The sequence below is a fragment of the Numida meleagris genome, chromosome 5 (genome assembly GCF_002078875.1).
Source record: "Numida meleagris isolate 19003 breed g44 Domestic line chromosome 5, NumMel1.0, whole genome shotgun sequence".
Taxonomy (NCBI): domain Eukaryota; kingdom Metazoa; phylum Chordata; class Aves; order Galliformes; family Numididae; genus Numida; species Numida meleagris.
Window position 1 is genome coordinate 43529110 of NC_034413.1, and position 26765 is coordinate 43555874.

Here is a 26765-nt window from a genome sequence, read left to right on the forward strand (position 1 = left end):
AAACTTAAAAAAATCCAACAAAACTACCTGAGGTAACTGTGGTAAGTTCACTGTCCTTTTTGCAAACTTCCCTTTGACACTTGGACCGGCCTTGGGAAAAATCACAAATATTTTAATTACTATTAATATTAGATTTCTGGGAATACTTAGGCTTGTAAACAAGCTATAAATCCATTTTCATCTCCAATCCGTAGATTGCTCAGCAAGTAATGCCTCCTATTTATTTCCATGGAAACTACAACAGACACAAAGAGTATGGTAACACTATCTGTTAGAACAAATTCTCAGCTGCAAAACACTGTTTATCAACACAGTCACTACCGTTAGCTCTGCATTTTCACGAGCGATGAACAAGAGCCTGCATGCTCTGTTCACAAAAACCAGCACCAGCAGAGGTGACCGCTGTCATTGTCGCCACTGCTGAAACGCACCACCCACCCACTCCTCACTGTGCTCCCATCCACTGTTTGGTCTCCATAAATGTTCAGCAAGCATCAATCAATGTCTGTGGGTGCCATTTTTTCCACATGGATGAATTCAATTCTATCTTTGACACCATTTTGTCAGACTCCCCCTCTGCTGCCATCTGCCATGCAGCAACAACACGTAACGGGTCACTGGTAGGAAGGTGCAAACTCTGCTGCCATACCACCAAGATTCGCCTCTGACATCATGGGCCAACAGAATAAAATAGGAAGCATAACTCTCAGAGCAGCACTTGCACAATAATTTTTGTACGTACAATTTCATGTCACTTCTCCAACTCTTTCTAGCCTGTTTCCACGTAAAATTTAACTTTCCCAGATGCCTTTTACAAATCACAGCCTGGAAAAATCAATTTTATGCTGGGAAGCATTTGAGGTACATTTTTGCCAGTGTAAACATTAAAGTATTAAAAGATACCAAGAGATAATACAAATGTACAGTTAGTTTTTTAATTTAGATTTGTCAGTTAACACATATTGGTCCTTTATCCTAACCCACAAACTTCCATTAAAGAGTGCCCAGTACTCTCTGCCCTTCCACGAGGCTGACCCCTCAGCATCTAACAGAAATGCTGGCTGTCCAAAAGCACCCACTGACCATGCCCAGAATCCTGGCGAGCGTGTTTCAGTACAGCACCTCACTGTGCGCAAATATGGCAGGCTAGCTGTACAATAATTTAATACTGGCTAACATGAGCACCTTTGGCTGCTCTTCCATTTGTCTTCTGCTTCAGCATGGCACCAGTGCCCAGCATCACCCACACTGCCTCTCCTCATGCAGCTGCACTTGCAGTAACGCTGAATCTATGCCACAACTGTCCTCACTGTGCTTTGTTTCTTATGCAAGGGTTGTAGAGCAGAGAAAAGCAGCAGAAGCTTGTGTGAGCGTACCTGAGCTACCCTTCCACAAGTCGGCTTGCAGTGCAGCTGCTGTGCTATAGGACTCTCTCAAGTTTTGGACACTTACACAATTACAGGAATTTTGCAGTGAAGGATAAACCGTAGTGATTCACTTGCAAGTCAAAAAGTCAAACCAGGTTCCAAAGAAAATATCTGTCAAAATTCAGGAATTTGACAGAGTGATAAAGTATGTACAGGCATGCATACCAGCTGTTTTTAATCCGTTCATAAACCAGCTTGCTGTGCAAATACACAGCCCATCTTGTGAAAGAGGAGCAAACTCACTCCAGCTCTACAGTGCCCCTAAACATGACAGGATATTAGGAAAAAACTTCTCAGACAGAGCGGTGAGGCACTGGAACAAGCTGCCCAAGTAGGTGGCGGAGGCACTGTCCCTGGAGGTGTGTTCAAGAAAAAGGTAGATGTGGCACTGAGGAACACAGTTAGCGGGCATGGTGGAGATAGGTCAGTGTTTGGACTAGATGATCTCAGAGGTCTTTTTCAACCTTAATGATCCTATGACTCTGTTCTCCATGGAACAAGCAGTTTCCTGCCTACATTCCATCCTCCAGCCTCCTAACTATCCCACATCTACTAGACCCTGGTTTGTCAGCAGCTTTCTTACTGCTGGACCAGAGTCAGAGTCACTTCAGCTGGTTCTGAGCTTTGAATATAGACACGCTCTTCATTCTCCAGTAATGAGACTGATATTTAGAACTGCACTAACACCAATACTCCTTAATATCTTCATCAATTACATTGACAGTGGCAGGGAGCGCACCCTCTGCATGTTTGTAGAGGGCACCAAGCTGTGTGGTGTGGTCAACACACCTGAGAGATGTGGTAATATCCAGAGAGACCTAGATAGGCTCCAGCAGTGGACCCAGGTGAACCTCACGACATTCAACAAACTGCACCTGGGTCATGCCAATGTAGCAAAAGGTTTTTTGTTGTTGTTGTTATTTGGTTTTTTTTTTGGTTTTTTTTTGGTTTTTTTTTGTGTTTTTTGTTTTGTTGTTTTTTTTTTTGCAGAGAGTGGTGAGGCACTGGATGACTTTTGAGTTGAATGTCTGATTGTAACTCTATATGCTCCATTTGAAAATTCCCAGATAATGTATTTATGTTGACCGAAAATGGTGTTGCAATTATAAACAAAAAAAAATTTTTTTTTTGCGATCTTTAAACCTGTTCTTAAACTCTTTTATCAGAATGAAAAGCGCAGATACATATTTTTTTTGCTGTTTAGCCAACGAATCCAACCGCGTGCAGTTACTAGCTGTAAGCGAAGCCGGCACGGCGCGCGCCCTCCCCATGCCCTGCTCCCAGCGCAGGCAGCGTTAGCAGCGCCCCGCCGCTGTGCCGTTGCTAAGCCCGATGGCTGCGCTGCCGCGGCCGGGCTGCCCCAGACACGCCTGACCGGGCGTAATCCCCTGCTAAAGCAGGTTCCTACCGCAGGCCCGATTCCCCGCTAGGAGTGACTAACAGAAACCCGAGTGTTTTTTTCTACAAGTAATAGGAGTAGAAAAGTTAATCACATGCAACGTTACACGGATTTTTTTATTTTGTTAAAAAAAGCGAAACATTCCACGCGGCCATCTGTAACCCCGAGATTCCAACATCTCTAACGCGACTCTGCAGAGCAACGAGAGCCACTCAGAGCCCCGCGGACCGGACAAGCATCAACACACGCCCTGTCATACGCACCTCAGAAGAAAAACACCCAATATAAGAAATACTGGTGAACCTCGAATCCACCGGAGGAAACCGGCGCAGTTACAAGGACTTAACGTTGCTTCGAACAAACTCCGACTGGAAGAGCTCACGGCACGGACGCCGCACCCCTCTTCCCCCGCAGCCGCACCGGAGCGGCACCCCCGGCCAGCCCGCAGCCCCCAGGAGCCGGCAAACTGTGTCAAAACGGCGCCGCAGCCGCTCAGCCCCGTACCTGCTCGGTGCCCATGTCCGCTCGGAGGGAGCGCGGCCGCGCTGAGGAGACGCCGTTGCCCCGCAGCGCCGTGCACGAGCGTGAGGGTTGGGCGCCCCGCGCGCAGCAAAGCTCAACGGCCGCGCGCGAGCGGCACGGGGAAAGCGCGCGGCCCCGCCTCTCCGCCCGCGGGCGCGCGCGCCGTGCCCCGCGCTTGGAGCAAATGGTCTGTATTGAAGAGCGCGTTTTACCCGTGCTTTGTTTGTTGCATTTTTGTTAGGGCGAGGCCAGGTAACCCAGACGGCGGCGTGAAGATGCAGCCAGATCCCGCTCCGAGGGCAGCGCCGTGGCGTGGAGGCTGCCCGCAACAGGTGCCGCTGGGGAAGTGCAATTTACTGGCTGAGCAGCGGGGCGGGAGCACAGCTGTGAGGGCTGAAGCTGCTGCAACGTATCTTCAGCTACAGAAAACTGAATTTAAACTTTATTCACTGAGATTTCAACTTTATTTATTGAGAATATCTTCTAGTAAGATGTAGGTGATGCCCTTTTTGGTGTAGCAGCTTCAAGAAAATAAGGGGGGCTTAAATTGCTCTGCACTGTACTACTTGCTGCAGTTTAAGCAGGCATTCCTTCCTCATTTTTAACTTAGCAGATGAGGGAATGCAGCTGCTTGTGTCCAGGCAGAGCTGTGCGACATGTACTCCAACTAAACATAATAGAACTCAGCTGTGCTTTTAAAAGTATTCTCAATAAACTAATCTCTGAACTCTTACCTGTCTTGCAATTTGAAATCAGCCCATCCTTTGCACAACAGATCTGTTTAAACAACCTGCTCCTGCCCTATGCAAGTACACAAGCAATAAACAATCTCTTTCAGTTTCACTGGTGGTGAATAGCTGATCCCTGCATTATTAAGCTGATGCGCTGACCAACGCAAGTAAAATACTATAATTGGTGCAATGCTGTAATGTTATGGAAAGTACAGCAACAATAGTAGGGTGGCACAATCCCAGGCTGCAGCAAATGGGAACAAGCCCAAATGCAGCAGCCATGGATGCAGAATCACAGGAAGGAAAACTGCTTACATTTGGAAGGTCTCAAGTAGGCAGGGATCTCTACTGAGATCCCCTTGCCTCCACTGCCAACCCTTAAACGAGGTCTGGAAAGGGGTGGATCCTGGCTCCATCCCTTCCTGTCACTCAGATGCATTGTTTGCACCTGAGCTCCCCTGGGTTGGCCCTGTCTTCCCACCAGGTGCTCCATCACTATTTCAGGCTGTGACTTAGCATTTTCCACTACAATTGGTATCATCTCTAACATTTTGCTGTGATCAGGTTTGGATTTCAGTTGGATGTGAGGCAGCTGTTGGAACATGAAGTAATTTGTGTGATTTTTAAATGGGTCTTAGAGTGCCTTCATGCTAGTAACTCCAGAAAGGTAACGCTGCAGTGGGCTCAGCCTGCTGGAAAACACCTGTCAGCGCCCTCTGAGCCAGGCCTGTTACTGGGGAGCTATATGTGGAACACTATGGCAGGCTCAATGCTTAGTTTTAAACTGAAATCTCAGAATTTTAAAGTAATTTCAGGAAGGTTTAATTTTCCCTTCTGCAGAGGCACCTGTCAGTGCCTTTTTTCATTTTAAAGTCCTGATTTACTCTCAAGACTATCATAATACTTAAGTAAACATGAGTACTTTGTGGTCACTGTAGGCATGCTGACTTACTGACTGGCTGTAAATTGCATCCATCACTGGAGGGCAACTGTTGTGTCGCAGATGTTACTGGGTCAGAAATCATCCTTTATCTTCCCGTTGTATTGCGATTACAATAAAAGCACTGTCATAGCAAATGATTGATTCATTGACCACTTTATGCATTAGACTAACCAGCTAAGAATTTTTATGCCATAACTTGTGTACCTGCTTTTGATTAAGGATTTTCATTATACTTTCATCACTGCAAGGTGGCCTGGCAGTTCAGCTTTGTTATTTACCATTGATAGGTAAACTCTCAATTCACTGATTTATCTTGTATTTTTTCAACATCAGTATTTTTCAAATCAGCTGCCAGGTTCGTAAGGCACAGGATGATTCCGATTCCTTAAAAAATTGCATGCTTTTATCTTGCCCTGACTTTACAATGTATTTTTTCCAAGCGTAACTTACCTTATTTGGCAAGAGTACAATCACAGCTGTCATGTTAGGAAGATGAACAGCTATAATCTAGACTATACATTTTTCTAACACCTCCTTTCTTAGACTAGAAAGCCTTTTGAAAAGGCAGAAATCTCAAGCTGTCTCACGTCACTAGTAGTATTAAACAGGTTTTTTTGATGTCTTAAAAATAAGTAGATGGAGCAGCATTCTTTAGAAGAACTTTCAGTACAGGAAACAAATATTCAAATTATTTCTAAACTTAATGCTGTAAGCAACACTGAACTAATGAATACACTATTTCTTTCACCAAAACGAAAGCCCATTTGTGCTTTTCTAACAACGAGGGTGCTTTCATTTCAGTGAAATGTGCCTTTGTAGGAAATAGAGTATCCATGTCACAACAAGTTGCCACTTCTTTTGAATTTAACAAGTTTCCTAAAGGCTTATATTTCCAGTTTAGCCTTCTACTTGAAAATTAAACAGATGTCCAGTTAGTGCCCTAGGAGGCTAATATTTGTGTAATAAACATTCTATTTAAGTTTACATGGTCATTCTGCAAAAGCCATTAGAATATATCAATTACCATCTTCATTAATTATCTGGATGATGGGGTAGGATGCACCCTCAGCAAGTTGGCAGATGACACAAAACTGGGAGGAGTGACAGATGGGGTTGCATTGCTATCCACGGGGACCTCAAGAGCCTGGAGAAATAGGCTGATAGAAACCTCGTGAAATTTAACAAGTGCAAAGCCCTGTATCCAGGGACAGACAGCCCGAGGAACCAGTATCCTCAACATCAGGGCCCACCCAGCTTGGAAAACACCTTTGCACGAAAAAAGGAGAGGTTCCCTTGCTGCAAAGAAGGTAATGGTATCCTGAGCTGCATTAGCTGAAGTCTTGCCAGCAGGTCAAGAGAGGTGATCATTCCCTCCCTTTCTGGAGATAGAAAACCAAGCAGACATGGTCTGGGAAACCAGCTCTAGGTGGCCCTGCTTGAGAAGGCTGGACCAGATGACCTCCTGAGGTCCCTTTCAAACACAGTTCTGCAAGGCTGTAAAAAAACGAAAACACAATTTTGTAAAAAGGAGAAGTTTATTACCATTTTTTTTTAATATAAAACAGTCATGAACTGCATAGAAATATGTCTTCAGTCATCTTAAAATGTTACGCATCACTCACTGGATTATCTCTCCAGTAATATGGCAGGAAGCAAGATGGGCTAAAAATTGTCTACAATGCATGTATTTACCTTCAACCAAAGCTGTGTGTGCATAGTAATATTTTTAAAATAAACTCAATGCACTGATCCAAACAAAATTTGATTCAACGTATATTTTGAAATTACATGAAGTACAAACTTCAAAACTTAAGTTCCTTGAATAAGACAAATTTTCATTAACTTAAAGATAAGTTAACTCTAAAAGTAGTAAGAAATGTAAACATCAGATAACTTGATTTAAGAACTTAAGGAACGATAACTTCTTCATAAAGTGCTATAGCATATACCTTCAGCTTTATTTTTCAAACACTAAAAATAGAAAACTAGTAGAAAGACTTCCACAAGCTCCCCAGTTACAATTTCAGGTCAGTGATAATTTTGGAGAATTTAAGAGTGTAACAATTTTAGAAAACATTTTTTTACCTTTGACCATTACAATTTTGACGTTTTCCTCTTTATCTTGAGTGAATGTTAACTGCATAGTAAAATAGTTTGTATTTTTAATTTGCCCAGTTCAAATTTAGACTCCATGCTAGTGAGGAAAAAGAAATAATTCTCTAACTGGGAAAGGCCAAGGACTTTGAAAAGTAAAAGGTATAGGGTGCCTGGACGCAATCCAACAACTACCTCCAGCGAAGTCATTTAATAATTGTAAATGTATATATATTATCATTACCACCATAAAAACTGCATAAGAACACAGAGGAAAATCAGTGCAGTTTGTTCATACTTAGGCATCTGAGCTTCATCCATGCTATTATTTCATTTCATTTATCTCAAGTCTTGGAAATTTTTTTACTTCTGCCAAACAAGCCGAAGACACCGCAGTTGACTTTCCACAGAACATCACCCAAAATGAAAGACAAAAGTCCTGAATCTCCCCTATGCTTTATAGCGAAAGCTTGCACTAAAATCTATTTGTAAAAATAACAAAGTTGTTCCTTCCTTTTGTGAAGAAAGCTAAAATACAACCGTTTACCAATTATTACCATTCACTTCTCAGTCACACAATGTTCCAAAACCTCCATCTGCTTAACTATTGTTAGATCTGCAGCCGCACTTGAAAAAGATATTGTGATATTTTAGTATATAAAATAAACCAAATTAAGAAAGAATAAATCTGGGATTTTCTAATCCTCAGAGCTTAGAACTACTTTTGCCATTTACTTTCAAAATATTTATTAAAATTTTAATAGATCCTCTACACAAACAGAGTTTTAGCCTCAGTGTTATGATTAGGATCTTATCTTGTCAGTTTTTCAGTGGTAAACTGTTAGTTTCAGGCTGTTGAGACATGATTGGTATTTGCTCTAAGCTGAAGTTTGACTTATGTGTTATTTCGCAGAGCCTAGAAACAGAAATTGAAAGGGATATAACTTGAACACATAACAAACCCACTAACCAAAGCAAATAAAAAGGCTTAAAGTAACTATTGGGTAGTTTGCCTTTAAATAGTAACACACTGCAGTCCATTTCTCAAGGCAGGCATGAAGCTAAATTATGTGAATAACAGCACTTGACAGAAAAATCCACTGCACTTCTACATTAAAAAGGCATAATGAAAAGCTTTTAACTGCAGCTTTACTGGCAAAAAAAAAGTTATTTTCAGTTTATTCAGTTATTAATTTGAACTTAAAAAGGGCATTTCATTGCTTCGGGTTTATTTTTTGGTTTTAAGATAAGGAATAGATCAACACATGTAGACAGTACTACTTCAGATATTTTATGAAAGCAAACTAACATGTATCAAATAATCACAACAGAATGGGAAACTTATCCTAGCAAAGGACCACTAACACAAGGACTGACAATCTACCCGTTTTCTGTTCAAGCATTACACACATCCACAGGAAACACAGGAAAAATGCCACACTGAATATGCATTGCAGTCGCTAGGTGGACCAGATCTGTAAGACAGAAACATTTCCTTAACTACTAATGATACCAGAGAAAAAGCAGTTTTCCAGATGGCCCCAGCAAATCAGTCATATTCCCAGAACGCTGCTTTTAGCTGTCTTTTAAATCTATGAGAATGGTCACAGAGAAGCCCACTAAGACAGTTAGATTCAGTTTCCCTGCTTAGATCAGCTCCTACAGGCTAGTCATAAAAATGTACATGCTATTCAACCACTGTTCAGCAAGGCTCAAAGTTAGGCAAAAACTCAGGAAAATGAGTTTATTTAAACTCACGTTCAGGCTTAATTTGGCATCATTTTTGGATTAAAACTTAAAAAGTGCAAAAATAATTATACCTTCTTAAAAAAATAATTCGTTTTACTGGTGCTACAACTCCAATTTCTCAGGAGTTAAATCCATTGCCAGCAATGGATAGAAAAGGAAACACCAGAATAAAGAATCAAAGTGCATTTTCAGTATAGCAACACTGCACAAATCGGCAAGCCAATCTTGCATTCACCGCTGGAATAGATTACACTAAATCCATTTCTGTAAAAGTCTATGTTGCGCATTAACATACAAAGTCTGTCATGAAGTCTTGGGGATACTGCAATGAGTCATCAAACCGGAAGCGTTTGGAGACTGTACTACTGTCCTCTGGAATGTTTTCTTTGTCTTCCTTGTCACTGCAAGTACCATTACAACTGGATTTCACGTTCCACTCTTCTGAGCATTTTGTTGCATGTCCTGGCATCAGAGATGGGCAGCAAGATTCTTCAGGGCTGCACAAGAGTATGAAATCCCCTTGCCGCAACCAGAAATGAGAGAGACAGGCTTCTGCTGTGGGTCTTTCCCTTTGAAAGAGAAAGAAAGAAACTGTTAGTTGCTTATGTTAATGTCAGAAATACCAAAACTATAATTAAAATATATCTTAGAACTTCTCAGCATACATGAGAATTGACACTACAGAATTCATTGTGCTGTTTTTCCCACCCCCACTGCTGCTGCTAAAAAGTGCATTAAAACCTACTACGGTTCAGGATTAAGTGTTGGCAACATGCATCTAGATTTCAGTTGATAATTTCCCCTGCTGGATGTCCAAACTGATAAGCTTTTTATCAGAATAAGGAACAGCCAGCATTCAGTCCCTTGGAATGTTTTCAGCATTATTTTTGTATATATGCTTGTGTTTATGCCTTTGAAGTTCCACGTTTCATACAGACTGTTATAAATAGGCTAATGAATATTCAGGCATGAGGTTTTCAAGAAATCCAAAGGACATGTTGTCATCAATTCTATCAGACATTTTGCAATGTTTTACTGATGCAATTCATCATAGACTGGTACAAATTCTTCCAAAATGTATTTACTTCCCAACAGACCTCAGATTTAAGAAGTGATTCCTTTGGGTAATCCAGTATATTGCTACCTCAGCCTACATCATGTTTTCCATTGTTAAGTTCTACAATATCGGAATTTCTTTTTTTTTTTTAAACTCAGAGAAGTCTTATTACGGAGTGACAATCTGAGGACAGATTTTTCCCTCTTAATATTCAAGAGGAAATATGCACCAAGAATCAGAACTGGAAAAGAATTACTGAGCGTATAATGAAGACTGAGATGCCCAGAAGAGAGAAAGGAGAGTACTAACTGTGGTAGAAAGCCAAACATTCTGCAGGCCCACATTAACATTTACCAAAGCAGGCTCTTCATAATTGCTTCCTTCATAATAGGGTTTCTGTGAGTTGTTGTTCCAGCTATTGACAAACCCTCTACATGAGACAGCTAAATAGAAAGGATTGTTCATCCACAATTCTGTCTACATATGTTTACACGGAACCCTTACTTAAGATAGAAAGTTCATGGATATCATCTACTATCATCACCCTTTAATATCAAGGAACCATTTTCTCAACCAGACTGTTCAACTCCTGCTTGCTTGCAGGCTTTCTGAAGATAGAAAATATTGCAATACATAGCAATATAAAAAATAATACTTCACAAAACTTAGAGGAACACAACTAGTGACTTGATTAAACATTATTCTCCAGCATACATACCTTTTACTTTTTTGTGTGCATTTGCTAGTGCAACAGATAAAAACAAGTCCCCATTTAACACCATATCGCAACCACAGAAACAGTTAATGCCTATCATTTTCCCTCTCAAAGACCATTTTCTCAGAGTTCAGCTACTTTGAAAGGCCTTGATCGGTATCCAAACTCCCAAAGAATGCTAAGTTATGGAAACATGCATTAGAAGCAAGAAGTTTGTGCTTTTGATTGAGAACCTTTTTTTTTTTTTTAAACAACTGAACATGGTAAAACACTATACGTATACATGTATATATGTATTCCTGAAGAAGACACATACAGTCATAAGACCACCAGGTTTTGATATAAAATATATTGAAGTTAAAAGCTTCATTAAAGATGTCAGTAAACATCCAAGCGCACATCAGAAGGATTACATTTTGTCTTTCTAAACTGTGTAATAAAATGTTAGGTTGTAGACAAAAGCCTGAGCTTTCCAGAATACGTTTCATAACATTTGTGAATAGTCAGTCCACTGAATGAAATATATAAAGTCAAAATTTGAAAGTGAGCAAACTAAAAGACTGAGCCTGACTACAATAACAGTCAGACAGTGAACTAAGGATCCTTTACCTACATTACAGAAAAGCAGAAACCTACACTTATATATCCAGCCGATAAGACCAGAGCATTGTGAAATATGAACTGATCACACCAATAATGTTAATCACCCAGGTTAACATTCATATCTTCCATGTGCTCGCAGACATAAAAGATTATTGCCTGAAGAGCATATTACTTACTCAGGATTTTTTATGAGAAGTTTTTGAATGAAGTCTTTGGCAGGCTGTGAAACTGATGAAAACGTTTCTTCTGAATAATCCACATTCACTTGAGATATATTAAGGAAAGTTTCTTGATTATCAGCTCCCACAAATGGAGATTCTTGGGTCAGCAGCATGTATGATATTACACCTATGTTCCTGAAGCAAGAACACAATGTAAAAGCAATGTATCTTCCCATACTTGTTTACTGTAGATCAAACATCTTGATGTATGCCACACTCAAAGAACTAAAACAAATTCTATGAGAGCATAGATGCATGTACACAAGCATGGATGCATGTACACAAGCATGGATGCATGTACACAAGCATGGATGCATGTACACAAGCATGGATGCATGTACACAAGCATGGATGCATGTACACAGACAAGGAAATTAATCTATATCCCCATGAAGTGATCATTTTTTTGTTGCTTACTTTCAATAAGCCTTTCTTTTCCTGCCATTGAGACTGTTACAAAAAGGAAATATGTAACTTTTACACAGTCCGTTCTTGGAGATGTGGCAGTTCTGAAAGAAAGAACTCCAAAAAAAGTTCTAATTTGCACGTAAATAAAAAACAGCCATTATTTCACAAAAATTCTGGAAGTATTAAAGTCTGAGATGCAGTCCACCTTTCTACACAAGCAATTGGGATCTGACTTGTGTTACAGTATCCTCTTGCTGAGATGTTTTTCCCTAAGAACATGAATGCGAGTACCATACAATCTCATTTATTCTAAACCTTAGATGTATCTTTGAAGCATGAAAAAATTGTTTTGTGATCTGATAGTACTCATTACAGTGTGGAAGTATGCAGCTGCCACGTTCAAGATTCTCAGCAGAGGGCCAGCAGTTTGTCTTCCCACAAGAGCAGGCAAATTAAGTAGTGAAAAAAAAGTCATGAACAGATTTAATTACTATTATAAGTTGAGAATTTGAAAGAAGTAATTATATCGTTATAATTATAACTGAATTTGCATTATTTAAATATTCATTAAGACCATATTAACACGTTATGCTTTTAAGGAAGTATCTCAGAAAGCTAGCCCTTACACTTACATAGTTCATTAATAGGCCACAAATCTATACTTAGGAAAATTAGGTTTTTTGTCTCATTTTTATGACATTGTATATAAATTTATGTTGGTCTAAAGATAAGTGTTATGTTAACTTACTTCTTAACGTTCCCATAATAAGATTATTTAATGATACAAAAATGATGAGGGAGGACTGTCCCAGAGCAGTTAATAGTCTGGGATAACATGTTTCAGGTAACTAATACCTCAAGTATGCTATCAGATAATTGCCACTATTTCCTTAGAACAGAAGAACACTGTGTGTTCAGAAGCCACTTCACTCCACAGCAGGTGTGCAACAGAGCCATAGACAGAAATTTGTGTGAACTCGTTTGTATCTGAGCACTCCTTCTCTCAGCTCCCCCTCTACTGTTCATCCCATCCACAGAACAGTATTCTTGGAAACCAGATAAAGCTGCATCAGAGTCTGGATCTGGCATGCAGATTGTTAACTGGTCACATCTATCTCAGTAAAACAAATTAACACACACAACCTACCACATATCCGTGGCTGTGGTAATAGGGTCATAGTTTAAGATTTCTGGAGCTATAGAAAGAGATAAGGGGAAAAAAAAAAGATGACATTTTAATAGGCATATTGTTCAAATAACCTTGCATCATACACTACATTCCTATCAACTTTTCTGTCAACTTTTGCTAACCATTATTAAGAGAGTAAGCAAGCGTGATGTTTGAGTAATCAGGTTTTTTTCTTTTTCAGAGGATGAAAAACATTATTCCACTTTGATTAAATACTGAAATTTAAGTGGTTCAGACTGAAATGGTATTATATGGCTTAAGACCTACTCTATCCAAGTCCCAAGATATTCCCACATCAGATGCACGCACCTGCAAGACTTTCTTAAGAGAATTTCAAGTACACAGCATTTCACAGGGAATGCATAAAGTCTTCAGTATGTTAACACTGCAAAGCCAGGTGACCATGCCAGTTTAATGGCCAGCAGCTTTCAGCATAGGTTAGATACCATGCTACTCACCACAGATTCATCTGCTATTAAAAAACAGCTGTAGGCAATTCTATTTTTTTGTTTTTAAAAGGAAACCTGCCCCTTAGCAGGCTAAGTGTTAGAGGCAGTTTTTCACTTCCCCAAGAGCGTTTTGATCTTAAATCATACTAAACAGCACTTCTAATTCGCATGATTGTGTGTGTGCTGTTGTATTAAAACTCTAATCACAAGAACTGTCAAAAGATCTTGTTAATTGAACCTGTACAACTATTCAGTTGTAGTCTACAGCAGAACACTATGGCATGAAATAAGGTGTGCTTATTGATATAGTTTGGGGTTTTTTGCATGCAAATAAGTTAACTTCTCTAAAGAAAGAACTGCTCAGAACATCACGCTGCTTTGTGCTGCTTTGTTCTCCAGTAATGAATGAAAAGTCAATCAGCATATTTCATCAACTGTTATTTCTTGCATCAGAAATCATGATGCAACTCTTCTATACCGAGATATTCTGTCGTTCCCATGATTTGCCGCAGTTCACTACTATTCTCAATCTTCCGAGACATGCCAAAATCTACAATTTTCACATCACCAAGAGGATTGATGCTGCTCAGCAAAATATTTTGAGGCTAGAACAGAAAAAAAAATTCTCAGCTCACAGAATACCAACTTCAAAAAAATAACATTTCAGTTTACATTGTTAATTTTTATTTACATTACTGAATTTTATTTTTAAGCAGTTATTTTATCTCTAGTACACTGCGTTTTCTCATCTTTGCTACGTATTTAACCAATTATTTTGATATCAAAATATTAAGTTGAAGACAAAGTATTAAGAAAAAGTCTGATGCAGCCTCACCTTTAAATCCAGATGAACAATATTTTTTTCATGCAAGCAACAAAGTCCTTCAAGTATTTGCCTTATAAGCCTTATAATATCACTTTCACCAATTCTGTCATCCAGATCTGGGACACACAAGTTAAAGATTTCTCCTCCAGCAGCACTGAAATAAATTCAGGAATACCGATGCATTAAACTTGAAAGCTCAAGCTTAAGTGAGAAAAATTTTACATATAGTATCTATATAATTTAATGTATATTTTTTATCAGTAGCTATTTACTAAATATTCATCCCAGAAGCTGAGAAAATAAGGCTTTTTTCCCCCCCTCTTTTTGAACGCACTCATCCCAACACATGTCATGTAAACTCAAAAAAAAAAAAAAAAAAAGGAAAAAATATCTGATGATGCTTTTTCTTCCTTCATATCTAACTACAGCAGTTCAGATGGTGAAATAGAATTTTGTGGCTGAAGTGCTCCTAAGTCTTTCAAAAACTCAAACTTGCTACTTTGAAAGCAGACCTGAAGATGCTTGAGGATGATCAGATCTATCGTCAGTTACTAATAGAAAACACCTTCACAAGTTACACCTGAAATTTCTTCAATTAATTCCATAAATGATTTGAAGCAAGAAAATGAAACAACGTTCCTATTCTCTGATTTGGGGACTAAAACTTCCACTACATGCACCAACTATAACGCAGTGAACAAACTGAGTTGGAGGGAAACATCTCTGGAGCAAGAGGAAACTGCATACTCGCTACCACAGACCTTACCATTCAGATGGAAGACTAGATATCAGTCCTTTCTGTCTGGGAGGTACAAGAAATAAGATCTAGCACATTGACCATGATGAAATACAGTTGCCTGGTCAGTCAGTGAACAAAGTCTTCAACTCTTGTAGACACAGAATACTCTGAAATACAGGGACTTAGCTCTTAGTCAGTTTGACATCTACCACTTCCAACAGAGATGACATTGACTAGATTTTTTAATTTATTTACTTATTTAAGAAAAAAAAAAAAGCATCTCAGTATGTCTTCCTCAAAAAAGGCTGTTGTTTACTTACAGAACCCTACCTTTAGCAAAGCATAAAGGAAGCATGGAAATAACCTTGTGTAATCATCTTGCATGCGGTTTCTTAGTTACACTCTACATGTTGCCACAGTGTCAGCTGCGTTTGAAATCATTACTCAGCCTGCTCTAACTGCCTGAAGCTCCCATCTCAAGATGAAAGAGCTATGTCAGAAACAGATTGGTAAGTATGAGTTCCACCTTTAGTAATGTAATAGTCTATAAAAAGGGAAGGATAATGGACAACCTGGACTAACCGTTAGTAACCTGCTGAAGCTATGTGAGGTGTCAGTAATGCCTTACCTAACTGCATTTGTGACAAAACTGAGGTGAAAGGAAGACTTCAAGATTAGGAAAGCTTTCAGCACTCTCCCGCAGTATTCCTGTACCCAAGTTACAACATTTTTATTATCTGAAAGGGTGAACCAGACACGTGAAGAGCTGAACAGCTTCACTGTTTGGGGCACTCGCAGACAGCGAGTTGAATGCAGCAAAGAAGGCTAAGAGCACCTTGGGCTGCAATAACAGCAAGGAGGTTGAGGTAAATAACTCTGCTCAGCACTGTAGAACGCAGCCTCCTGTTTTTGGCTCCCCAGTTCAAGGAAGTCATTAAATAAGTTCAAGTGAGAAACCAAGTAAAAGAGCACCAGATGAGCGAGCGGTAGCATATGCAAATAAGGTATCTTCAGAAAAATAACCTAATGCAATCCCACATAACACCAAACCTTGAATTTAGAGGTATAGCTCAGGAAATCTCAACTGACAGTTCTTTGAAATTACTGGACCAATACACAGCAGCAAGCCAAAAAGTCAGCATACATTCGGTACCATCAGGAAGGCTGCTTAAAACAATGCAAAGCAGCAACATGATGCTCCGTATAAAACCTTACCACGCAGTTCTGGTCTCTGTATCTTCAAGCAGTATATAACAAGATTACTGAAGATACAGAGCAGGGCAAACAAAAGGGCAGACAGTTGTTTTACAAGGAGAATCTGAAGAAACACTGACTCCTCAAGTTTGGGTAGAGGGTTATGGAAAAGCCTATGAATGGTGCTGACAAAACAATCAGGGTCAGTGTACAGATAAATAGGAACTGTTTATCAAATCCCACAGTATGACAACGAGGAGGCACCTGATGAAACGAGCTGACTGAATAGACAAAAAAAGTAGTATTTCCTCACACAACAGGTAACAAAACAGGCAGCCCAGGGAGGTTGTGGAGTCACCTTCTCTGGAGATATTCAAGACCTGCCTAATGCCGTCCTGCATAACCTACTGCAGAAAACTTGCTTTAGCAGGGGGATGGACTCAGTGATATGGAGAGCTCCCTTCCAACCCCTATGATTCTATTACCACAGAAGCTGACAGTATCATTGTGTTTTTTAAAAAAAAAAAAAAAAAAAAGGATAAAACAGGTTCACAGACTCTATGTCCATAAACACATACTGAAAGGAACAGGCAGTGATGTATCCTCAATACAACACTTGCGGTTGCTGGGACTGTACAAGGAAAACAGACTGCAAGAAGCACACATGCTCACTTGTGCCTCAGCTCCTCCTAGAGAGCGTGTGCTACAGCCATTGCTGGAAATGGCAGGGGAGTAGGCCACTGATCTGATTCTACAGGGCTTCTCTTTGTTCCTCAATGAACTAGGATGGATTTGAAAATTTGTTCAGTTGCTCGGTACCACGATAAATTAGAACAGCTGCCAGATTTCTCCCAGCAGCTGAATTCCTCCATTTACCTTCAATCCTCAGAACAGAGGAGTAACAACCTCTGTTATGGAGCCTTTGAACTAATATTCAAGTCTTTAGAAGAAATTTTATTCCCTCTACAGATATGGCCTTATTTACACAAACTGATTCTTGCATCTTCCAAAGAACACCATTAACACGATACAACAATGGCAAGGACTACACGTAGCAGGAAAAATACAATGAAATGGGAAACACTTAACTATTTTATGAGCAAGAGACTCAATTCTTGCAATTCTTTGAAAGTACAACTTGAGAGTTCTGACAATAATGGGAAATATATATATATATATATATCTGTATATTCTGCTACAGAAAGACAATTTAGAAGTGTGACCAGCCCTCCACTTATCCCAGCAGCACTAAGAACATTTACTTCCAAACACTACTACAAAGCAGATCATTAGGACTAACAGCAGCGTAGTACAAAGAAGTTGCTTCATTACAGAACTCTATAATAAGCAAGGCAGAATTAGCAGAGCTGAAGTAGAGGTGACAAAAAAAAAAACATAAGTACAGCTTTTTCTTAATGTTCTTCTTAACTGGTTCTTAATATGAAGTTCAATACTTGTTATCTGGACTGTCTTCTACATTGTTGTTTTAGTCCTCACTAAGGCATTGGGGATCATTTAGTTCTAAGGGGAAAAAAAAGTTCTTTTTTTCCTTCCCTTTTTTCCTTCTCTTTTGGAGGACAGTTTAGCCACATTAAAAGGAATTTATCACAACACGTGCAGATCATCATTGCTTCAAATATTTTGTATGCAAAACTTAAATCCTATTTAGAAAAAGCCTTGCTGAGTTCATTTCACCAACTGCATTTTTGTTTCTTACATTTCAAACATTTAAACATACAGCCAATATGATGAACAACTCAAACTAATTCCCATACTAGAAGACTTGTTTTCAGAGCTTGTGAGTAGCCACAAGGGCACCTGAAAAGATACATGAGTTTTGGAGGAAACAGCTACAGAAGTTAAGTAGTTTTACAACAAGAAAGAACACCATAGAAGCTCAGAATCCACAAGTGAACTGCCGTTTTCAGTCACCAAGATATTTCACGCAGTCAGTGAAGCACAGAGCGTGAACACGCTCAGCTTCTCTGAAATCAGTACTTGGTTTCAGACAGTCCTTTTTTGGTATGATTTGAGACGCTTCAAGGCGCTATCTTCCTTTGATGGGATTCAAGAACATTCTCTCTGCTCAGCTTGATAAAAGAGATTCTTTTAGAAAAAGAACTAAATATCACACCCCAGAATTTGTGATCAGGCTTTATATTAGGTTCATTTCACCAGAACATCAAACAAAAGTTGGTGCTGAATGGAATGACCTGCTCAAATTAAACAGACTCCTGACTGAGATGGTATTTTGGTATCTAAAGACACAAAAAAATTCCAGTTTGAAATGAGTGAAAGCATCTATGGAAATGAGTTATGCAGTGATGAGAAAAAAGGTTGATTTTTTAAATTTTAAACAGCAATCTATAAAAAAATTTTTATTAGTGGATATTTAAAGTTTTGAGTAAATAACTAATATAGGCTTTGGTGTATTTTCTTGCATGTTTCTATTCCATAGTCTGACACAGCTCATTAGCTATGAATTTCACAAAACACATGTCCAAAAATAAAGAGTGAAGCCACAGCAACGGATCCAACTCCTGACTTTACATGAGAATAAATCATATCAAAAAGGCCCCAAGACTTTAATAAATATTAGAAAATTAAAAAATCATAATGAAATATTAGCATAATGTATACAGTGTAGTGTTGCCACTCTTACAGGTGTTCAGACAACTCAAGCAAAAAGCAAATATATTGACAGGTTTTTTAAGTACCAGCGTGAGACACATGACGAAGGCATACTTACTATTCCAACACTAAGATGATTTCATTTGCTGTTTCATAGACTTCATGAAGATTAACTATGCGAGGATTAGATTTCATTAATTCAAGCACAGCAATTTCATGAAGAATCTCCGCTTTGCAGTCTTGACCTCTTCGTCTTTTCTTTAAAAATTTAGCTGCATATTCTTGGCCTGTGGATTTAGCTATACATTTTCTAACCACACCACATCTTCCTCTGTGAAATAAAAGGAAAAATACATTAGGAGTTAAAATAGAAAAAGTAATTAAATTGTCATTTGAACTAAAAAGGCTTGACACTCTCCCATTATTTTTGGAGTTTGCCACCTCCCTACAGGAGCAGCAAGGAGGTCAGGTCAGGCTGCTCAGGGCTTTGTTCAGGTTGGCAACATTGTTGAAAAAGCAAACAAAACCCAAAGTACACACACACAAACACAGAATAGCACACGCAAGACACAGTAGCAGGACCTACCAGCAGCGCCTATAGGATACAGTAGAACAAAACAACGATGAAAAGCAGAAAGAATGTAGAGGAAAAGAAAGCATAACTCCGCACTAGGGTTGGGGCAAAGTTCTTCCAGGCAGAAAACTTTAGTCATAAAAAAATCCTTCCACTCACAAATCATGCAGTACTGCTAAAAATTCATATTAATGCACTAAGCTTAGAAATGTCTAATCAGAAAAACACCCACTACTTAGCATTCTCTTTTCCAATTACAGTTAGACAAAGTTAGCTGCTTTATTTCCTGGCCAACTGTTTAGGTATGGAAAGAAAAATGTCTTTTGGCAAAGATCTGTTTTTAAAAGAAAACCACATACTGTAGTTAGAACACCCGGCTGACCTTTTCAAAAATTAGGGGAAAAATGCAGTTTTTAAAGCCAAGTTATAAACTCCTGAAAAAAGATATAAAAAAAAACCTATTAGTTTTATAATCCCCAGTTCTGCATTCCCAGAAATGCCTAGCTGCATATTTGCAAAGTGTTTTCAAATTATACAAGAAATACTATTAAAACAAAGAAAAAAAACAACCGACACTAGAAGGGCTAAAATAAATTGTTTAAAAACAGCTACAAAACCATTTCCAAAGAAAAGCACCTACATCTGTGGCTTCAAACAAACACCACTCCTCCATGAGAACAAAGCAGGTGAGAGGCTCAGCACCAGCTAGAAAGCCTGCTCTTTTTCACCTATTCTAGCTTCTTCAGCAGGGGAGATGGCGCTGTGGTGTGTGCTGAGCCTTTCTTCCGTTGCGAAGAACAAAACAGAAGAAAGCAAAACTGAGCAAAACAGTGCCAAAAAGGAACATCTGTGACACAAAACGCGTGTCTACATGTTTTTCTCCCTTAAAGTCTAGGCTTTACAAAAAGGCACCCGCTTCGCTCTGAACAAAACAGATCATGACCATGTTAGATGCAGTTTGTGCGTATCCAACTGAATCACAGAAGATGCACAGCTGACTTTTATTCATATTGCTGCCAGCTATTTAGAAATAAATTCAACAAAACAGTGTCTGTCATCATTTATTTTAACATCAATTAGATTTCTGTCTTTTATTTCTTATCCAGTAAATTCAGAAAGGCAAATAAGAAATACAAAAGAAAAAAATCAAGAGGCAAGTTATTTAGAACCTGATATGCGTACGCTCCTCATTTTAGCAACTCTCTGTAAGCCTGAAATAGGCATGCGCTTTCCCAGCTGTTAAATGAGCTATTAGTGCTGAGCGCTTGAAGTCACTGAGCTGAATTTCCTAATATACTGAAGCTCAAAGACAATCCCCACAGCGTACAGTCACATTTTAACACCACACCATGCCATCAACCACAGAAGTTTCTCTAAAATTACGGAAGAGGAACTGGTTGAGTTTCAAGAGAACAGGAAGACCTTTCCTGAGAGTTTCTGAACATCTCGCTTCCAGCAGCTCTGGGTACAGCAGCTTTGAAGGATCAGTGCTATCTCCAGAAGAAGCCTATGATATATGAATTTCCACTTGTTTGTATGATACTTGTAGCATGCTAATTATTTAATATTTAAAGCTACGAAGGGAAAAATCAATACACATCTATTAAGGTGTATAAACCAAAAAACAAGCAGTACCTTAATAAATAAATACTTTAAAAGCCTAGTAAACACTATTAGTATATCTCTAGTACACAAAAAGTTTCCCTCCCAAAAAATACTGAATTGGCCATAGAACTCCCTCTTCAGTATAATGTCATTTTCTGGCTGTTAATCACAGAACAGCTTGGGTTGGAAGGGACCTCAAACATCAGCTGGTCCCAACCCCTGCCATGGGCAGGCTGATCCCCACCAGCTTAGGCTGCCCAAGGCCCCACCCAGCATAGCTCTGAATGCCTCCAGGATAGGGCATCCACAGCTTCTCTGGGAAGCTTGCACTGTTTGCTGAGTAAAGAATTTCCTCCTAACATCTAGCCTAAATTTCCTCCTCTTTTAGTTTAAAGCCATTCCCTCTTGTCCTGTCACTAATAGACCATGTCAGAAATCTCTCCCCCTCCTGTTCATAAGCTCCCTCCAAGTACTGGAAGGTTGCAGTGAGGTCTCCCCGAAGCCTTCTCCAAGCTGAACGAGCCCAGCTCCCTCAGCCTGTCTTCACAGGAGAGGCGCTCCAGCCCTCTGAGCATCTTTGAAGCCCTTCTCTGGGCCCACTCCAGCATCACTTTGTCCAGTCTGGACTCTCTTCTCTGCTTCAATCTGTACAGACCTCAGGTATTTCATCACTGACTCCATGTCCTTTACCTCAAACCATTTTCAGCTGACAGCATCTTCCATCCTTTTACTCCTACTTTCATAGCTTTCCTGTCATGCCCAAGTAAACAGAACAAATTTGCTTAAAGGCAGGATATACAGGTGCATAAACAACTCATTAAAATGTGTATAGGAGCATTTGCTCATCATGTAGATAAACAAGGTTTCTAAAGGAAAGATAATTAAAGACAAAGACACTAAATCTTTTTTTAAGTAAGCAAGGACATGGAAAAATAAAACTTCACTTCTAAAAGCACCTGCAGACAAGTTAACGTACACACAGAACTGTTCAAAATTGTTTTTGTTAGTTAAAACGTTATTGAAACCGCACAGAAGTTAACATTCTGGTTGAAGTTATGAAGTTGTCATATTACTCAGTGTCTCAAGATATGCTGAGTTTCAATAACAGCTAATAGTGATCTCCCAAATGAGTAATAAAAAAAGCATCACCAAAACTCTGAAACTCTCATGAGATAGCACCTCAACAGAAAAGAACAGGCTGGAAGAAACAAGTCTAGCCAAGTTTTCTTCATTGAACTGTTTGAGTAGTGGAATTTCCCCAGAAACAAAAAAATAGTTAGATCTGAAGTTAGATCTGAAATCTTGCACTAAAGCAAGCGCAGTGCTTCCCCCCTCCTTACTGCCTGCAAAGCAAATGCAATGCTGTAGTGGTATATTGCGCAGCTGAATGTCAAGTTATTTCCGTATCTCAAGTTATAAACCACAGAAATTCAGCTGCTTAAAAAGAAGCCAAGCCATTCACGCTGAGGACAGAACTACTATAACCCACCAAACAGAACCTGCCTGCTTCACGAGTCAGTGCTTTCAGCACCAAAGGGCCTAAAAGATAAGGGCGTGGGAGGACGAAAAGGGACTTGGGAGGGTTAAATAGCAAAGAACAAAAGAACAGCTTAAAGGAAGATGAAAATTGCAAGTGAATACACACAAACTGTTAGGCCAGAAAAGCTAAAAAACCGTATTTGGAAAAGATACTTCCCCACTTCTGATGCTTTGCATTTTGGCACTTTTTTTTTTTTTTTTTTGCAAATGTCTGCTTTTGCATGTATAGGAAGTATTAAAAACTGAGTCTGGGAATTCAAGCAGAAAAGATGCTTTTGTTTGCTTTCGACATCACTTCACATCACAGGTATATACGACCTGAAAATCCGGCATTTGAAGAATACCAGAGGGCAGTCCATGTAACTGATTCTATAGATCCTGGCATTCAGAAGTAGGACTGACAAAGTGCCACAAATAGAGGGAAGTTAAGAGCTACAATGTGTACTTTTATGAAGAGTATGAGGTACAAACTTGCTAGTAGAACAATACAGATGAACGAGATTACAAAATTATGCCTGTCTAAACTAGAGGTAGGAAGGATCACTGCTCAGCACCAGAATACCTAACAAGTTAAAAACGACCCATGCCACTTCCATTCAAGGAACTTGGGAGCATGACTATGCTATTGTGTTCACATGGGTTTATACACAATTCCCTGAATATTTTCAAGGTATGAATTAACCCAGTGATTTTAAATAAGCATTAATTCAGACGTCTTTAACACAAATACCAAGAATTTTTTGGATTACTTTTATTTGTCATTTTACTAATGCAAACAAGAGTAAAGGAAGCAGACCACAAAATTACTCCCGGTTGTTAGAAATGCAACCATAAAAGGTCAGTGAAAAAGAGGTCTTTGTTTTCTGAACTTAACAACAACAAAAAAAACAACCCTCGACCAAACAGCCAGCTTCAGCAGCTCAGAAGCGCCATTCTCTGTCTTGCAATACTACTCTAGGTTATCTCTTCTTGAGTTTATATCCCTGTAATGTAGTGTGCAAACAGATAGGGAAAGGGGAAAGAAGGACACAATCTTTGACTTACATTGCTACGAGAACAGTCTGAGCCTCTCTGCCATGGTTAAGGCTGGCATGCTGTGTCTCACTGTACCTTTACCTCGTTCCTACAGAAGCTGTAAGATGCTGAAAAGAAGGGAGCAGGGAAGGCGGGTGGGGAGAATCATACTTCGTTCCTCATCCACAGCCATAAAAGTTCGCCAGAAAGCAAGTCTATCACTGCACACAATTCTTCTGCAGCAGAAATCCCTCTGACTAAAATAAACAGGAGCAGCCTTACCTTCCCAGCTCTTTGGACTCAAGCATGTAAAAATTGTGGAAATTGTCCATCCTGATTTGTGTCTGCAGAGACATGGCCAACAAGCCCGAAAGGCTTCTGTTCTCCAGCTTTCTCCTGGACATCGTTAGGAACAGGTCTCTCCCTTCTGCCAGTCACCTGTTAAAGCAACCGAACAGTGAGTTTGGGCAATTCCACAACCACCGTGCAAGGAAACATACACAGATCAGGGCTTAGGTCTATCTGAATAGAGCAGCCTGAAGTTTGCTTAAATGTGACCAGAATACCACACATTTAATCACTCTACATATACAATCAGAAAGGAACACTAAACAAGAGAACCAACTGATGCCAAGAAAAACAATTCAGAAAATACCTAACTTTTTTTTAAGCTGTTTTAACTTAATCTAACTAGATTACTCATTCATTAGAAATCCTGAGGAATGGACATCTTCTTCCTGGCAAGTTCTGATCACTCAGAACCAAATGATGAGTAAGTCATCTTAACAGACCAGAATAACGGCACATTCAGAAAACACAACCACACATACTAATTCTACTACTGATTAAGAAAAAAAAAAAAAGCAGCTATTTAAAAGCTAAAAAAACAAGTTTGGGCATTCATATTTACAGGCCTGAAGCATTTCTTCAGGCGTGATGCAAAAGCAAAGCAGAAAAAGGTTACTGAAGGACATCAGCAGCCTTAACTGATAAAAGGTAAAGGGCAGGCTTACCTTTGTTAGCAATAGTTAAAAAAAAAAAAAATAGCTTACAAGGCAAACTATAGTCCAGACACAGTTGACAACCATTAAAAACACTTTCAGTTCTCAAATGACAGCAGTGTGCTCTCAGAAGCTTCTGGGGGAGCACCCAACCTTGCTGTGTTTCAGATACAATCCTGCACCCATCAAACCTTGTTTGAACAGCCAGTTCTTGGAATGCAGTAATTCATACTGGAACTGTTCTGGGTATAAACCATGATTCATGCTTTAGCTCTGGTAAAGGAAAAAAAAAACAACAACAAAACCCACAACCATCCAGTCCAAAGATACATTTGTAAGTAGCATTTGATAAGCTGAAAGCTTACCAAAGATTCCCAACACAGGGTAAGCTGCATGCCTGTGAATCACCTTGTTTGTAACAAACCAGGGCTTCTCTCTCCCCAGTTGCAGAACAGCCTACTGGGTCAGAGACCGATTTGGATGTCTCAAGTTTTACATCACCGGACTGTTCTCTGAGGTGCACGCACCGAACGCAGCCCAACAGTTACCTCGCTGCTGCAGGACTTCAGCACAAACACTTGCATTAGGGACAAGTGAGCTAATTAAGGGTCAGCTACTGCTTAATGTAGTCGGCAACATTTCATTATATCGCTGCTCTTAAGGACACGATTAAGAAGAGCTTTTGCCTCACACTAGATTAACTTTGCTTCCCTGCTGAGAAACCATATCTGCCTTCAGCTTGGAGTCATCAAGAACACATAAAAACACAGCGGGCAGAGAGCCACAGCTGGGCACATAACGTCCACGGGAGAATACGGACAAACTTTTTTCAGATTTAGTTAGCTACGGCTGCATTATTAATTACCAGAATTAGAAGCGATACCGGTGCAACACATCGCACCAAAAGCCCTGAGGAACACACAGAAGACTGCACGCGAGCTCGCAGGCTTCCAAGCGACGGGAGCTGCGTGGGCTGCCCGCGCCGGGCGGCAGATCGGTGCGTTTCCCGCAGGGCCGAGCCCGTGCGGCGGGGCGCCGGGAGAGCGGCAGAGAGCCGGGCAGGCGGCACGGGCGCGGAAGCCACCGCGGGGACAGCAGCAGCGCCGCACCGCCGGCCCGGGCCCGCGCTGCCCGCACACCGGCACTCCGAGCCCGCCCCGCGCACAGCCCCGAGGCAACGCCAACGCACAGACGCGGCGACGCGGGCGCTCGGCCCCCGAACGCAGGAGGGGCGCGGACCCATCGCGGCACACCCGGACAGAGCTCACCCGCCGCTCGGAGGGCTCCTCCGCCTCAGGCCTGCCGATCGGCCGGGTCAGGCCCTCGGGGCGCGGGACGAGCCCGATCTCCTCACAGGCGGCCCCGCGCCTCAGGCGCTACCGCCGGCGCTCTCCGCAGCGCAGAGACGCGCACCGGTGAGCCCCGAAGGGAAGCAGCGCGACGCGCGACGCTCGCCGCCTGCCTGCCGCCCCGCCAGATCCGGCCGAGCCCGAACCCGCCGCTCAACGCGGGCGCGCTCACCTCTCCCCGCAGAGCCCTCACAGAACGCCGCCGCTCCCACAACGGCCGCCGCAAACGCCCCGCGCCCCCACCAACCGCCACCCCGCGCAGCCGGCGTTTGAAAAGCGCAGCCCGGCAGATGTGGCTGCCCCGGCGGCGACCGCTCTCCCCGCCCCCTCGCTCTGGGGAGGAGCCAATCCCCGCCCGGCGGGTCGAGCCGTCTCCGCCACCATTGGTCAGGCACCGTCGGCCCGCGGAGCGCCCCCGCCCGGCTGACCTCGCACCTCCGCGGCGGACGGAGCGCGGCGGCAGGTGCCGGCGCTCCCGCCGTTGTCCTGGGCCCGGGGCTGCAGGGCTGCCCGCCCCCAGGGAGTAGTTTTGTTTCGCCGCCGCCCGGCAGGGCGAGCCGCTCCTGCGGGCGGGCTGCGCCGATAGCATCGGCTGGTCGGGCGGCCGTGGGGCTTATCGGGTGCCGGTAGTAGCGGGATAGCAGGGCCGAGGCCGCGCGGCGGTAACGGTCAGCGGCACGGGGCGCCCGCGCGGCGGCACCTGCTAGCACCGAGACGTGCTTTTCTGGTATAACTTCTGCCCGCCTCGCCTTCCACCGCTGTTGTGAGCGTTCTGAGCTGTGGAAG

The 26765-nt window shown here is 41.2% G+C and overlaps 2 protein-coding genes across 8 annotated transcripts in view; both read right to left on the reverse strand.

Moving 5' to 3' along the window:
* DNAH7 (dynein axonemal heavy chain 7) overlaps window positions 1-3482 on the reverse strand; it is a 104281-nt gene extending 100799 nt beyond the window's left edge. For 4 of the 7 annotated variants that reach the window (XM_021400116.1, XM_021400114.1, XM_021400112.1 and 1 more), the window contains exons 1-2: window positions 3331-3479; window positions 28-90 (exon numbers count right to left, since the gene is read on the reverse strand). In XM_021400116.1, the coding sequence (XP_021255791.1) occupies window positions 28-90; window positions 3331-3345 (78 nt within the window). In that variant the 5' untranslated portion in view covers window positions 3346-3479. Of the gene's footprint in view, window positions 1-27; window positions 91-3089; window positions 3150-3330 lie in introns of those variants that run through there. The other 3 variants (XM_021400115.1, XM_021400117.1, XM_021400118.1) reach the window with 3 other exon arrangements.
* Window positions 6539-26299, reverse strand: STK17B (serine/threonine kinase 17b). Its single transcript, XM_021400121.1, has 8 exons — window positions 26152-26299; window positions 23912-24067; window positions 19016-19228; window positions 14343-14487; window positions 13986-14112; window positions 13017-13065; window positions 11417-11596; window positions 6539-9434 (listed from the first exon to the last, which is right to left on the reverse strand). Exons 2-8 carry the CDS (start codon window positions 24031-24033, stop codon window positions 9152-9154), a joined length of 1119 nt encoding a protein of 372 aa, XP_021255796.1. The 5' UTR covers window positions 24034-24067; window positions 26152-26299; the 3' UTR covers window positions 6539-9151.